We start from the raw sequence: 16121 nt of genomic DNA on the forward strand, positions 1-16121 counted from the left end.
AACATCTAAAAGCTTAAACAGTAAACCTTACTGAATGAACAAACTCTGCTTAAAGCAACATTGCACAGAGGCTACATCAACAGATCTGTCTTGTAGTACAGCATCTTGAAAGAAAATGAGAACACATTTCTGTTTAATTACAAAAAAAGGGGTTAGAATATGATAAAATCAAAGGAGCACTTCTTCATACATTGAAAAACAAAATCTTAACAAGTAATTCTGGTCTAGTTTCTAGTGAAAATATCCTATTACACTTAAAATAACACAAATTAACTTAAAAGTAACTTTTCAGCAACACATAGCGTTTTAAGTAAGTAATTCTTTAATATTGATGAGAAAGTACTTGCTCTATTGGCAGATAAATTAACTTATATGAAAAATATCTTGTTATAAGTTAAATAATCTTCCAATATAAACAGTACTTTTTGATCAATATTAAGGAATTATTTACTTAAAACAAGATCTTAAAATCTTGCGGAAAAGTAATTTTTACATTAATTTGTATTATTCACAAGGTATCTTTGAAAATAAATACAATTGAAATGTAAAGTAACAAAAACATACAGCCAAACCATGAAAACATAAAATCAATTGCTATATGACTGAATGCATTAAATATTTAAATATGAAATTTAGAAGAAAAAAAAAACTGCATTCAAAATTTCCAACCAAAACAAAAAGGTGCTGTAAATACCTCCCATCAACTTCAAATTATGTCCATTTCAAAGTAATTACTGGAGAGGATGTTGTCGAACTCTGTGCGAAAGTCTGGGTAAGAACTATAAGTGCAAGGAAGTTCTAGGGTAGCTCCACAGGTGTGAGCAACAGGCCTTCTATTAAGCCCAGTTTCAGTGTTGAAACAAATGAGAATTTTGTCAACACAGATTACAGAAGAGCCGGTGCAGAAACGCAGTATTTTTTCAGCCTTGTCTTCATCAGCATTTTTTACAAAACGTTGAAGGTGGTTAAAGGTTGTCTGTTCTCTCTGGGACAGCGTCACATTTGCTGATTCAAACAGCTGTAACAGTCTTTTACCTGAGGCCTTCTTTTTTTCATACAAAGACAACAGACTTTTCTTGTCAGCAAGTTCCACTTGTACACATGCCATGGATGTGGAGAAGCAATCCAATATATACTTTGGCTCTTGAAGAATTGCCTTGTGAGCCATGGTTTCAATGGCCTGCTGAATGTTCTCATTGGGAGGCAGGAAGTGGGACCCCATCCTTGTGAAGAGGTCTAGCAAGTCCTCTTCATCACCTTGATCCATGGTGCCCTGTAGAGCCTTCTCAACAGCTGATCTCTCTACTAGAGGGAGGTAGTTGAGAAATGATGGGATCAATACATCATCATCCACTGATTCAATTCCATGGACACAAGCTAAAATGAAAGCTTTCGATAGCCTCACTGGAATGACTCCATGGTCTAGAAATCCTTTGACCCAAATGTGTCCAATGGCTTGCCATTCAGACTCACAAAAGTCAGGCCTCAACCTGGGAACTCGCTCTGTTTCACCCTCACACTGTTCCAAAAACTGCTCCCAAAATGCAGTGTAAACCTCCCTTGATACCCCAGCATCATCGATTGCTCTTTCATTCACAAACTCCATTTTTAAAGTCTGATTCCAAAGGTTGTTTTCCATAAACACAGCCAAAAGATCTTCCACAACCTTGATCCTGCGAATTGACACATGTAGATGGTTTGCTAGATTTTCTGAGTTACCAGCTGAAACAGATTGGGGCAGTAGACCGCTTGAACTTGGGTGAGAATCTTCGGGTGGAATCAAGCCAGAGTCCTGGGTAAAAGATAAAGCAATAACCATTATTAACAACACAGATACAAATATGAGATTTCTACAAACAGATTGGACATTTGTTTGTTAATATTCTCTTCATTACTATGTTATGATTACCAAGCTAATTTGTAGAACTTTGGAAGATCTGGTGGAACACTAACCCTTCTGCTTAATCCATACTTTAATACTTTCATATGATTTTTAATTAAATAGAAAATACCAATTCAATTAAATGAAAAATATATATTCAATTCAATAAAAAAATATGTATTCAATTCAAAAGATGTAATAATTGCATGACCTTTAAAAAAAAGGTGGTACTGAGTTGTTCATTACAGAGGAGAAAATGAGCTCTGGGTTGTATTGACTGTGTCCATTTCACCTGGCCAGTTTGTCCTGCCTCCATATTACTGGTTTGCATTTGTGATGAGAAGAGACTCCTGGCTGAAGGCAACAGTATCGGGGAACCGTGTCCAAAGGGACTGCTGAGATCGTCCTGAATGACAAAGTTGTACAGTATTGTAATATATAAAGTTATGTTTGATTACAGCACACAACACAAGTGTTAAACTATTCATACCTTTGCCTTAAGATAGATATTTATTTCACAGTTGATTAAAAATACATCACAAAAAACTATGTAAATTCTACCAATTAATATGTTACTATTTTACCTCAATTCAAATGTCACATATCACTTCTATAAGTATCTAAATCGTATCACGCCAAAGTGTTTCTGATCTTACCTGTACAACTTCTTCAGTGTTGTCATAATTTAGTGTTACAACGACTATGTCACTGTCATCATCCAATCCAATTAGGTCCTCTTCAGGATTCCATACAACCGTGTCTCCCTCATCCATGTGTGGAACAGATCCAGAATTTTCAGAGCTGAAGGGCTGGGGCTGCCGAGGTGTGGATCCAGAATGAGGTGGATCTGTAAAATCAACAACTCCAGAATGGTTGTAGGAAGAGTCTAGGTGATTCAAAGTTTGATCATCACAATCCTCCATTTCACCAAAAGATCCTTTTCTAGCTGTTGGGGTTGAGTCCATGTCATTTGGTTGTTCAGGACTTTGACAATCTTCTTCAGATGAATACTGAACTGTTTCTTCTTTCTTTGTGCACATGTAAAACCGTAGAAGCTTCAGCTTGGTTTTTTCATAAAGACTTCCGACTGTTTCATCTAAAGAAATCCGATTTTTTTGGAAGTCACAAACTTCAAAAAGAAAGTCTTCAATTACCCCTTTGGTGGAGGTCCCATCTGGAAAAAAAAGCTCCTTTCCCATTTCAAGAATTTGAGAAACAGTTGTAGTTTTATCCACTGTTGCATGCCTCGTTCCTCCACCATTTCTTGTTCTCACTTGTTGGTATTCATCAATGTGAAAATGAAGCCACCCAATTTCAATTTTTCTCGAAGTCCTCCCTGCTGCCTTACTTCTTCCTCTTGCCATATCCACCCCTTGCATTTGGAACAAACCAGATGTGCTACAAACAGCTCTTTTGGTCCTAGATCTCATTTTCCGTGCTCCAATTTTATCTCTTAAGTTCTGGAGAAGAGTATCTTTTTCTGCAACAAGTGTACTTTGCTGACAAAAAGACAGAACTGCTATTCTGTCACCATATGAAGTGATGTAATTGGTCATCTGTTCGTCTGTCATTATAGACAGCACAGCCTTGTCCACCTGGAGACATAAAAAATAAAAAAATAATTAGAATAAAGACATCCACATCTTTATATATATATATATATATATATATATATATATATATATATATATATATATATATATATATATATATATATATATATATAGTAATAGTTGTATTTCAGAAAGCCATGCGAAGACTTCTTGTGTAGCACTATCGCTGCTAGTTATGGGTCGCATAATTTGTTGTGCCGTTGCCATAGTAACCCCCTTTTTTGAAGACAAATTGTAGAATGTGTGGTCAAACTTTAACAGATAAAACAAGTTTTTCTTGATAAAATACAAAGCGGTTCTTACCTAAGGCCAGACCTCTCAACTTTTATCAAAAGTTAGGAGTGAGATTATGCTAATTTGGGGGCGGGGCTTGTTTGGGGGCGGGGCTAACCGGACCCTGGAAGAGCCGGTGGACTCAACTCCATCTCATTTTTATCCCACCAGACAATGAAGTAGACATGTATTACTTGTGTTAAAAAGAGAAAGAGACATATTAATACTTAATAATAATAATACTTAATTAATTGTTCAGTTAATGGATTAAAACATAAATAATACACAATTGTTCAAATAATACTGAATAAAATTAAGTAGATTTTAATTATTAACCGAATTATTATACTGTTACACATTCATCTATGGGTTGTTTATCATTGTAAATCTATAACCTGATTGGTGAATCAGACTGAGTTTCATCAAGCCTTTATGATCCCCTCAGCAGCAACACTGAAGCACACAGAGGTTCCCGCTGCGTCTTTACGCACGATCCAGCTGCTGATGTCTCCCTCTTTTCAGCTCAATGCACTTCTAGACTGTTAGTTTATAACCATTATCACCTTTCACAGCGACAGGTTTCTCAGTCAGTCGCCGCGCTGACCAGACAAATCTCTATTGCTCTCGTCAGTGCGCTCTGAGTGCACTGACGCCCAGAAAGCACCTGCTCTGAGGGAAAGGAGGGGGGAGAGGAGCAAGCGCGGAGGCACAGAAATACGGTGCATGTAGTTACAAAATGCAGAATTAATAAAAACGAAACTTATAAACTGACCAAGTGGCGTTTTAAACTGCATCTGGTTAGCAGAACTGTTTTTATGATCAGCGTGCAGCCATGACTGGTTCTGAATGGACCGGTCATCTTGCAGCAGCTCCACCCCCGCCTCCTCCCCTCCTGTGTACGCGGTACAGGACCTTACCGGCTCACTTTCACCACTGTTAAGACTAAAATTATTCATAACTCTGATCACTCTTCCTGCTGCTCTGTTAACATGAACTGCAGCAGGAATTACTGATGGCCACAAGCTGTGAAAGAAGCCGAAACAGCTCAGCAGAAGGCGGAGTTTTGTCGTCCGCAGCCCAGATGGGCTTTGTGATTTTTATGCGTGAGAAATTCCATGTTTGCGTGTGAAATGTCATGTGTTGCGTGTGAAGTTAGTGAAATGCGTGTGTCACACGGTCAATGCGTGAGAGTAGAGAGCTATGCTAAGGCTATCAAACGTAGTTTTTCACTGAGCGGATATTTATCAAACAATGTTTTATGCGATTATATTTACCTTGTCTCTTTGCATGTGCATGATATCCTCCTCTGGGACATCTCTGGACCGCAGAAAATGATATAAGTCGTCCTCCATAATCAATGTAGACACACTCCCCCACGTTTACCGCATAAAAACATGCCTTTCCCCCCAAAAAAAGTAACTCGCGATTTTTCAGAAATGTCGCGGGATCTCGCGATAATAAGTCGGGATCTCGCGATAATAAGTCGGGATCTCGAGATAATAAGTCGGGATCTCGCGATAATAAGTCGGGATTTCTTTCCTTTTATTTTTTTCTCCATGTCCCCTTAGGGGCTCCGTACAATCCAAATTTCTAATCTTAAATGTTGTTTTCATTACCTGGAGTTGGAAAAAAAATGTGTAATTTACAGAAATAAAGGCTTTAAGACATCATCTGTCTGTGTAAATCCATATAATGTGTTTCCCTTTAGTGAATTGGGTCACTGAAAATGAACTTCTCAATAATATTCTAATTCACCTCCTACAACTTTGAGGCACGACCCGCTCAAACTTTTGCTCCAATCACAAGGCGCCAATAGACGATTACGTAACGCCTTCTGTGCTCAGAAGCCCCGCCCATTTCCTTTGAGGGAGGGGGGAGAGAAAAGTGGTCAGCTATTTTTTTTTTTTTTTTTTTAAGCTGACATCTTCTTGTTTTTAGCTATTAGCCGTCACTGCTAAGTAACTTTACAGGTTCCTACCGAAATAAAAGTCTGAACACGAATCGCCCGAGCGTCACGCTGCGAACGAGAGCAGTCACACGTCATTTGACAAGGTAAACGATCTGGCTGGCTCAGCGGTACTTTTTGTGCTCGTCGGTCTGCCTGCTCCGCTCCGACCGTAATGGCGGCTCGCCGCTCTACGAAAAGGGAAGGTGTAGTTAGCTTAATGGCTCCTCGTATCGCTGACGTCTTTTGACGCGATAAGTTGCGTGCCAGTGACAAGAGTTACATATATTTGCTCACCGGGACAAAACGCTCGTCCGTCCTGCATACCAGCCGGGCGAAACTTGCCAAGCATAAAACCGGGAAACGGCTGCTTTTGTCGCTTTTAAAGCGTATTACATCCGCTTAACGTGTTAGCTACCGTTAACTAGCAGCCGCAACGTTAGTGAGCCCGAACGTTCGAGAAGTAGCGGCTCCACGCTCTCAACGGCGGAGTTGTTGTTTATTTTATTTATTTTTTTATAAAGTTGGACATTTCGTGGGCTCTGGCATCGATTCAATGAGGGTGAAAAAGTCAGCCGTATCGACTCCAGAACCCTGGAGGTGTTTCGTAACTCGACATTAACGCTACTTGCTTTGCCAAAGAGGAAGTCCGTTTTTGTAGTTGCCACATTTTTCATTTATTTCAACTTTTAATTCCCCTGAAACTATAAAATCTCTCGCAGTTTTCATCTCTCTCTTTTTTTTAGTGGGTGCACATATTTTATAAACGTTTGCTAAGCAGCGTTCAGTCAGGCTGTAGATCTTTGGTGGTTCCACCAAAGTAGAGGCGGAAAACGGCGCGGAACAACAGCTGCTGATGCATTAGAGTTGCTGTGAGTCGGTAATATTGATTTATTTTTTCTCAGTTACTATGGAAGAAGTACAGCAGGGCAGCAATGGCACTGAGTCACAGACTGCAACCATTCCCACTACCATCACATCCGCTCAGTTCTCACAGATAGCGCAGCAGGTAACTAATATATGGCATAAAAAAAAGAAGAATACCTGCCATTCTGTATAGCTGCACGGGCTCCTTTTTAAAGTAAGCACAGCTACGACTTGTAATAAAAACCATCAAACCCAAAATGGCGTACAACCTTCTACCCAAGTTGCTCTGTTTTTGTCGAAATATGTTTTTTTAAGTTGTATCACGGACGCACGAAACCCCGAGTACTGCAAAAACTTCAAAACGTGTTCAGGCAGCAATTCAGATCTACTTAAAAAGTTACAAACATGGAGAGAAAAGTCAAATCATGATGAAATGAATCTTAATAAATTAATAAATCATAATGAAGCCAATTGGTGTCCCTCTGAGCTGCATGTTTATAAAGTGATAAATACTGTTAATAATTTATCTTTACCTTTTTTTTTTATTAAAGTTGCTGATCAAACCTCTGCCTATAGGAATAGTTGAATATTATACATGGTGGTTGAATTAGTTTACATTTGGATCCTTCCATTAGTAATTTTACTTTGTGAAAACTGACATTGAGTTTGAGCTAATGCAAATTGAGTTGAGGGAAATGCCAAAACGTAATATGAACATATCAATAAGTGATTATTTAGATTTATCCGAGTTACTTAAAATTCTAAATAAACACATTAGATCATTAAAAATGTATTCAAAGTTACTTAAATATGTAATGTTTTATCAATACACATTTGAATATGTTGATATAACCTTTCAAATTTGACATCGTGTTAAATATTATTGTTGTAAGTCATTTTTTTACAGCACAGCACATGAAATATACTGCATTCATGCTGTAATTTACGCTGCAGTGAGTCTGTAAGTTAGCGGCAACATTTGATTGGTTAACCTGCATAACAATTAAATTTGAAACCAATTAGATTGGCAGGAGCAGCCTTGGCCCCGCCCACTGACTTCTATGGCTAGAGCTGACAGGAAATCAATTCATGATGTGCAACAAATAAAAGTAAATTATTTTATCATTAATGATGTTTGTTTATATCATTTATTTCCACTTTAAAAAACTTAATTTATTAGTAATTAATCTGATTTAAAAAATGACAACATTTTTATCTCTTTTATACCCCCTAATTGCTCAAGCTAATACAAATATAAATGATGTGACCCTCTATGTGGCAAAGATCGGAGCCGGCACAGACTTAAAACCTGCGTGTAAATGAGACTACATATTGTATATATCTTTGAGTGTATAGGAAATTAAATTGAAACAAAATTTCACTTGTAGAATGTTATATGTGAGACTCTTTATGGTGAACCATATTTTGTTTGTATTTTATTATTTTTTTGATTTTTTCTAGATGTCATTGGGAGGTTCTTCTGTGGCTGTCGTGCAGCTGCCTGGGGGTCAGTTTCAGGTTCAGGGAGTGATCCAGTCTGCACAGTCGTCAGTCATTCAGTCCCCTCAGGCACAGAGTGCAACGGTGAGCACAGCTGCTTTTGTTTGGCACTCACGATTTTCATTGTAAAGTTACACATTGTTTAAATCTAAGTTTAATCATGGTCAGATGAAAGGTTACACGCAAATGTTGCAGTTGTTATAGATAGAATGAATGTATGTTTCTGTTTGGCTCAAAACCTAGAAATCGAGAGGTTACGATCAAACCAGTGGTACAAAGACATGATACGAGGTGTGCTTTTTGACTACATGAATGTTTTTGTAGTTCAGGTCACCGAGGAGATTAACAGAAAGCAAGGACTTCATAGTAGGTGGATTTCCATGGAAAACACACTTTTCAGATCTTTATAAAGTAAAAAGTCCATAAAAAAAAAAAAAAACTCAGAATATTAGTCCCAAAAAATGAATGAAACAGCAGTTTATTGTTTAGGCTTTATGGATATATTGTCTTGATATTTTGTTAAAACTCGTCTAAATGTTATTAGGAGTCCCTGGACCCACTCCTACCATTATTGCTGCAGTCTACCGTCCCCCAAGCCTCACAGTGACTTCCCAAATAAAACTAGCTGATCCACTCACCCACCTGTCCTTTGTCTCACCGAGTGTAATATTAGTGGGGGGTTTAGACATACATCCAGACAAAAATAACATTTCCCACACCAGAGACTTTATATCATGTCTGGAAAACTTCGGATTTAATCAGTATACTGACTCTCACACACACCTCAGAGGTCATAATCTGGATTTAATCTTCTGCTCTGGTCCCTTCAACTGCTCAGCAGATGATCTTCAAATAACTAAACGTTTCCTCCTTTCATTCAACATTTCTCTCTGTCTCTTCATAATTAGGACACCATGTCTTATCTCATTCAGGAATATTAAGGACATCAACATGGACGACTTTTCCTCTCATATCCTCAGAACTCTGATTCCAGATCCTTCTTCCACCGCTGATGACCTTGTGTTTAAATTTAATAACTGTTTAATATTTTGAATATGAGCTTGCTCCAGTAAAAAAACTTAGTCCATTGCCTTCTCCCATTCGGCCCTGTGATTCACCTCGGTTCCATTAAAGCTAAATGTCGTCCACTTGAGCAACTACAACAGAAAACTGGACTAACAATTCACAAAGAAATGTACAAAACTCAAATAGCACAGTGTAAGGACTTTTTACTTAAACTAAATCCAGTTACTACACTGATATAATCTGTTCCGATGAAGGTAACTCCTGGACTTTGTTTTTACTGCTTAACAATTCCAGTCTGGTTTCCATTCTGCCACATTACTGAAATCACCCTCATAAGAATCAACCCTCACCCCAAACACCCAACTCATTTCATTCTAACCTTACTGGCCGCACTCACTGAAGTCCTTTAGCTCTCATCCATCACCCTGTCACAGCCAGAGTGACCTAGGGTTCTGTCCCGGGGCCCCTACTTTTTATTTTCTACATTCTTCTAATCGGCAATATCTCTCGGAAATTCAGCATCCATTTTCACTGTCGTACAGAAGACACCCAGCTTCCACCTTCTTCCTTTACCTCATGCCTATCCGAAATAAAATCCTGGTTCACGTCCAACTTTCTTAAACTGAACAGTGATTCAACAGAGATCCTCCTCGTAGGAACTAAATCTATATTCTCCAAAGCTGACACTTGATGTTTCATTATTCTCCCCCTCACCTCAGGTTAAGAGTCTGGGTGTCATCCTTGATTGCACTCTATCACCTCTCACATCAATAACATTCTGCCTGTTTTCATCTACGCAGCATTAATCGCCTCTGTCCCTGCCTTTCCCCTCACTGTGCAGCCATTCTTGTTAATGGAACTCAGGGTTTGACTTGGTTATTCCAAACGCCGTTAGAAATCACTTCTCATTGTAGAGGCAACAGCGCCTTTGAGGCTAAGATAAGGTTAGATAAGATAAGATGGGCTTTATTGATCTCACATTGGAGAAATTCACACGTCACATGGGCTCAGTAATCAGAAGAATGTGCCAAAAGTAGGACAAGGTGCATCAGGTATATACAGTGTGTCCTCGTTTATACAGTGGATAAAAAAAAAGTAGATAAGAAAATAAGAATAAAAAATACAAAATAGAGATAAGGCAGCGGATATCTTATGTACATTCACGGTGACTTATATACGTGTGTATTGACATATATTCAGGTGTAATAGCAGCAGGAGTCACTTCTTTCAGGATTATTGCACAGTGTATTAAATAGAATTGCACATTAGATATTGCACGTAGGTTATTGGTTATAAGGGTGTCTGGATAGATATTTTTGAGTGATTATTTCACCATGGTTAATATAAGTGATGAGTTTTCTTGTTTTGCCAACTACAGGACACCGTCTCAACAGAAGGCGTTGTTTTAAATAAGATTAAGATTTTTGTATATGTTTAAGAATGACTCATTTATTACGACTTGCACTCATAACCCCACCCTCTACTGCCAAGATCCAGGGTACTGATAGCGAAGACTCTCAAGACTCCTCTGATAGTGGCGCACCACCCCAGAAGACCAGGGACATACTCGCGAGGCGGCCGTCGTACAGGTAAAACGTTGATCAAATCAAATCCCAGGAAGTACAGCTTTTGTGTAGATTGAGAAATCGCCCGACTTCTTATTTCCTGCAGAAAAATCCTTAATGACCTTTCATCTGAGGAAACGACACACATCGAAGGAAAGGAGAGCAGCCCAGCATCCACAGGAGTGACCGGCATCACAGTGCCAAGCACGCCGATCTACCAGACCAGCACCGGCCAGTACAGTAAGAACTGCTTCTTCAGCTTTGACTGACTACCGTATTTTCCGGACTATAAGTCGCAGTTTTTTTCATAGTTTGGCCGGGGGTGCAACTTATACTCTGGAGCGACTTATGTGTGAAATTATTACACATTTTTACCGGTATATCATTACACCTGTTATTTTGTTATTTTCACACCAAACCGCAAGAAGGCGCTCTAGGCCTGTGTTGAATCAGACGTAAACGATGTAGAAGCGGAAGTGCCGCATCTTCTACCTCCGGAGTTAACGGAGTTATTTGAAAGTGACACAGAGGATGAAGATTTCACTGGATTTTAGTTATTTAGAGTGACACGGGCGCTTTGGTTAACTTCTTCGCATGTTATTTATGCTATAGTTATCTGAATAGCTTTTAATATGTTATGTTAACATACCAGGTACGTTCTCAGTTGTGTCATGTAGCGTAAGCTAACCGTACAATTATTCAGCCTGTTGTTGCCTCCGTTCTATTTTTATTTAAAATTGCCTTTCAAGATGACATGTTTGTTCTTGATGTTGTATATTATCAAATAAATTTCCCCCAAAAATGCGACTTATAAATGTTTTTTCCTACTTTATTATGCATTTTATGGCTGGTGCGACTTGTACTCCGGAGTGACTTATAGTCTGGAAAATACGGTACATAGATGCTAACACCAGCGTGGAAGCAGTGAGCTATACGTACAGGAATGTGATATTTGTAATTAATTTAGCTACTGTTTTTTTTGTTTTCTCTAATGGAATGAAATTTGGGAAAATTAGATTAAATATATAATCAGCAGTGGTTATAGTAAACCGGTACGATCTGCAGACGAACAACCCCTGGTTCTTTTGGCAGTACGCAGTGCTGGTAAGCAGGGAGAGCAGCCGCCTGCTGTAAAGCCCTCATTCAGAACCAGTCACGGCTGTTGGATCAGAAAATGGATCCGCTAGCGAGATACAGTCTAAAACACCACTTCATCTGTTTAGAAGTTAGTTTTTTGTTCATTGCGAATTGTTTCTGAAATATCCGTGCTGTGTTGAGGTGCTTCAGCGCTCCTGCTCTACTCTTCTTCCCTCGGAGCTAGGGGCCGACCTTCAAAACGTGTACCACTACGATTAATGTCCCTCTGCTCGAAGCAAAGTGTCCCAAATACAATCAATAGGAGAGTCAGTATTTGTGTTTCATGTTATTTTGTCACCTTGCCCTTGAATTCAGGTGCGCATACTGAACGTAGTCACATGGTCAGTTCAGCGCATACCTTTAAGGGTCACAGGGTCTTGTAACATTGGGGGTTCCAGCCCAGATCCCTCATTCCTCCTCTTCACTCTTTAAAAAAATCTGTTATGCATTTAATGCAGAACTAACAAGTTCAAACTCAACCTTGGGCGTGTTTGGTTACACACTTAGAGAGGCGCCTTGCTTAGATGAGAATAATATCTGTTCAGGGCAGAGGCTAAGACGACAAACCTGCCACCGTGAGAGGTGACGGGGACAAAAATGTCTGACCACAGAGAGGCTTGATGAAACTCTGCCATAGTGACAAATGGCTGTAATGTTTTAATAATCACCTACAGAATCCCCTTTCCTTGTACCAACAAGAAGGTGTGTTGTTGTTGTTTTTCTCGTAGCTTATCAGGTTCTGATTTTTCTTTCTAGTTACCATCTCTGCTAATGGCGCAATCCAGCTGGCGTCTCCAGGGACTGAAGGCATTCCTGGCCTACAGGCTGTCACCATGGCCAACTCTGGTGGAGCACAACAAGGACCTACCATCCTTCAGTACGCCCAGACGCCTGATGGCCAGCAGATACTCGTGCCTAGCAACCAAGTAGTAGTACAAGGTGAGCATTTGTAGATGTGTCCGTCTAATTTGGTAAAGCTTTCTTGTAAGTGAAATGCGACAAAAGTGTTTGTACACCTTTATGTTTCTACTAAAAAAGGCACTTTCCTTAATCTGCTCCGATAAGAGAGTTGCCAACTCAAAGGGGCTTATGGCTAAATATGTAAATATTAAATGTACAAATGCGCACAGAAATTTATATATTTGACTGTTTCTTTCCCTCTTCAAAGGCACTTTTTCTAAAAAGTTATTTATTTTTCTTTCAGGCAAGATGAAAGTCGTATAAAAAAGAGGCAATAGTTATACAAAATAAATTTTTTTACTTGGATTTGGAATCATATGTACTCATAATATGTAAATTACTTTCCAGTAAAGTTCTAAACATTGTGTGACATGGTTCATCTGATCCACGCTCTCCTTTTTCTTCCTTTATTTGTCACTTGGTCCACTCAGGTGCTGGAGGAGAGGTGCAGACGTACCAGATTCGCACTGCACCCACATCTGCCTCCCTTCCCCAGACCGTGGTGATGACCTCTCCTGTTGGACTGTCCCAGACTAAAACTGATGATCCAACACTAAAAAGGGAAATCAGGCTTGCAAAAAACAGGTAAATACATCATGTGGTTTGGTGTTTGAGCTAAAAAACAATCCCTACAGTTAACAGCAGTTTGGATGAAGCAATGTTATTATGTTAGAGAAAGGTACCTTTTCTTTTCGTCAATAATAGTTTAAACCCTGCTTGTAAGAGACAAGGCTGCTACAGTCTTTAGAAGTGAGGAAAGTTTAGCATTTGCTTTTATCATTTCTGGGTCTATTTAAGTAGGGAAACATTTGGTTTATCAGACTTTGTTCTATTTTTCAAAGGGAAAACATCTGATGATGCTTAACAATGGCAGTAAATTTACCTTTTTTTTCCAGATAACATGGTTTATCTTTGATTTGTCTCGTCACAACTTGGTTTGAACATTTTACAAAGCACTATTTAGATTTTGACTTACTAAATTGGATAACGGTAGCAATGGTGACAAAACTGGCCTTTAATAATCCCCATTTAGTGATACTTTGGTCCTTATTCAAAGATCCTTTCTGCTCCAAGAGGTATAGAGCAGGGGTCTGCAGCTTGTGGCTCCGGGGCCACACGTTGCTCTTCAGGCCATCCACAGTGGCTTCTAATGTTTTAGGCCAAATATAATAATGTAGGATAAATGTAAAGGTAAAAAAAAAAGATTTTCATTGAATATCTGTAAATAATTTATTTGATATGGAAACATGTTGACGTTACAATAGGAAAGAAAAAAAATATATATATATGTATATATATTTTTTACTCAGCTTTATTTTGGCTGCATAATATACATTTTTATTTATTCTTTTCTTAAATATTATTTTGTTAAATATGGAATAATTTATTAAAGCCCTCGTTTTCTTTCATATTTAAAAAAATATATATTTTTGCTTTAAAGCCTAAAAAAATAACTGTGAGATTGTGGTTCTTAAATTTCACCACAAAACGAGCAAATATTTGATGCAAGACATTTATTTAATTAATGGAAAATGATTAGTTATTTAATGTATTAATTAAAATGATACAATTTACCAACTAATACATTTTTAAGTGTTTGCCACTCTAGACACATTCAATATTATGAGGGTGAGGCCAAAAATGTCTCTTTTCCAATAGAGCGGAGTTATCTTGGCCCAGATGTCAGAAAAGCAGTAATGAAAACTTTTATAATTATTTTATTTAATGACTGAGTTAAAGGTTAGTATTTGTTCTCAAATTTTGTCTAGCTCCAGAACAAAATCTACAAACTGGAGTCTGAAAGAGAAAAATTTGAAAGAAAAAACGTGAAGGAGCCATGAAGAGAAAAATGGCTAAAAAAAGAGCAAAAATATCAATCTGAGATGTAAAATTATTTAAAAGTAATAATTGTTGTTTCTGTCATTCTTCTTTTTAGTGTGTGATCAGAAACGTGAGGAAACTTGTTTTATATTTGACCTCAACAAAAACAGCTAAAGTCCCTCATCAAAGAATATTACAGAAGTGTTTATTAAATATCTAGCTCAGCATCCAGTAACGTTGCTGCTGTCACAGTCGTTGTTCAGTTTTTATTAACTGGAGCAAAACCCCCAGGCTGCCTTATTCTAGTGTTAAGTGTTCTCACCTTTAAAACAAACTGTGCTTTAAAAACTATGTCAAATACGAGACTAAACAATTTCAAGAAAAGCAGTCTTCGTTTCTCTGAATCTAATGTAACAAACCTGTAATAAGCACACCTCGTTCTCTTTAAATAAAACTGCTTTTTATGTTTTTATTTATGTGGTTTTTCGTGAATGAGCAGCTGTAAACTTCAGCACATTGCAGGAAAAACCCCTTGCTAACACATTTGCTCTACTTCAATAAAAGTTATTGGTTTGGATCCTGATTTAGGACTTTAAGTTGAGCGTCATCTGCACAAGGCATTTAAAATGACCACAATCTAGGATTGGATTTTTTTTCTTATTTAATTTTCTGACAACAAAGGACATGGAGACGAGAGATTTAGTACAGAGAACATAAGAGGAGCCCATTGGTGTAATCAATACAAAGCATCTGGAAGGTATTCTCTGCATTTCACTGTTGATTCTAGATTATATTAGAGCCTTATTTTAAAATTGATTTAATAAATTTTTTCCCCCCTAAAACTTTTTCACTCAAGACCCAATAATGATGAATTTTTGCAAATGCATTAAACATAAAAATTAATAAATCACGTTATGTAACTTGTCCAGTAATGTGGCTGAGACTTCAGCAAGGATATTTTAATGTTAACCTATTAAATATTCATGCGTTTGTTTTCTGTGTAAACTGCATTTTCAGCCGATCTTTGTTCCCGCCAGAACTTATACCTTGAATAAAACAATTTCAACGTTTTTCCTGCTTTCAGAGAAGCCGCCCGTGAGTGTCGACGGAAGAAAAAGGAATACGTTAAATGTCTAGAGAACCGTGTTGCTGTTCTGGAGAACCAAAACAAGACACTGATTGAAGAGCTGAAAACATTAAAGGATCTTTACTGCGTTAAAACGGGATAACCTTCTCTCAGTGCACATATCGAGACAGCTCTCATGCATTTGGACAAGTCTGGGTTTCTGGGAACACTTCACTTCAGGCTGAAGCCTCCAGTCTTTTTTTTTTTTACTCTGATATAAAGTGACTTTTGGCAGTGAGATTTACTGGACAAATTGGCCATTTTTCCAACTGCTGTCCTTTTTTTTTTTTTTTTTGTACAAAAAATGCTAACGCTATAACATTTATAGTTGTGTACATTTTTAATACTGGGAGGTATGAAATTGTGAGCTTTAACGCTGAGTCTCAGTTTCCAAATGTAACCTTTT

General features: G+C 38.1%; 2 protein-coding genes across 4 annotated transcripts; one reads left to right on the plus strand and one right to left on the minus strand.

The window, feature by feature from the left end:
* Positions 1-611: 611 nt before the first annotated feature.
* LOC118567240 lies at positions 612-3237 on the minus strand. Its single transcript, XM_036151903.1, has 3 exons — positions 2539-3237; positions 2175-2288; positions 612-1792 (listed from the first exon to the last, which is right to left on the minus strand). Exons 1-3 carry the CDS (start codon positions 3079-3081, stop codon positions 707-709), a joined length of 1743 nt encoding a protein of 580 aa, XP_036007796.1. The 5' UTR covers positions 3082-3237; the 3' UTR covers positions 612-706.
* Positions 3238-5692: 2455 nt separating this feature from the next.
* Positions 5693-16031, plus strand: atf1 (activating transcription factor 1). Of its 3 annotated transcripts, none has more exons than XM_012878141.3 (8): positions 5693-5820; positions 6619-6722; positions 8042-8164; positions 10598-10695; positions 10778-10911; positions 12565-12747; positions 13200-13353; positions 15674-16031. In XM_012878141.3, the coding sequence occupies exons 2-8, from the start codon at positions 6624-6626 to the stop codon at positions 15816-15818; spliced, it is 936 nt and encodes a 311-aa protein (XP_012733595.1). In that variant the 5' UTR covers positions 5693-5820; positions 6619-6623; the 3' UTR covers positions 15819-16031. The 3 variants fall into 3 exon arrangements, with proteins under 3 accessions (XP_012733595.1, XP_021180042.1, XP_012733596.1); XM_021324367.2 differs by having other exon boundaries at positions 10604-10695; XM_012878142.3 differs by lacking the exon at positions 6619-6722.
* Positions 16032-16121: the final 90 nt, after the last annotated feature.

The sequence above is a fragment of the Fundulus heteroclitus genome, chromosome 20 (genome assembly GCF_011125445.2).
Source record: "Fundulus heteroclitus isolate FHET01 chromosome 20, MU-UCD_Fhet_4.1, whole genome shotgun sequence".
Lineage (NCBI taxonomy): Eukaryota > Metazoa > Chordata > Actinopteri > Cyprinodontiformes > Fundulidae > Fundulus > Fundulus heteroclitus.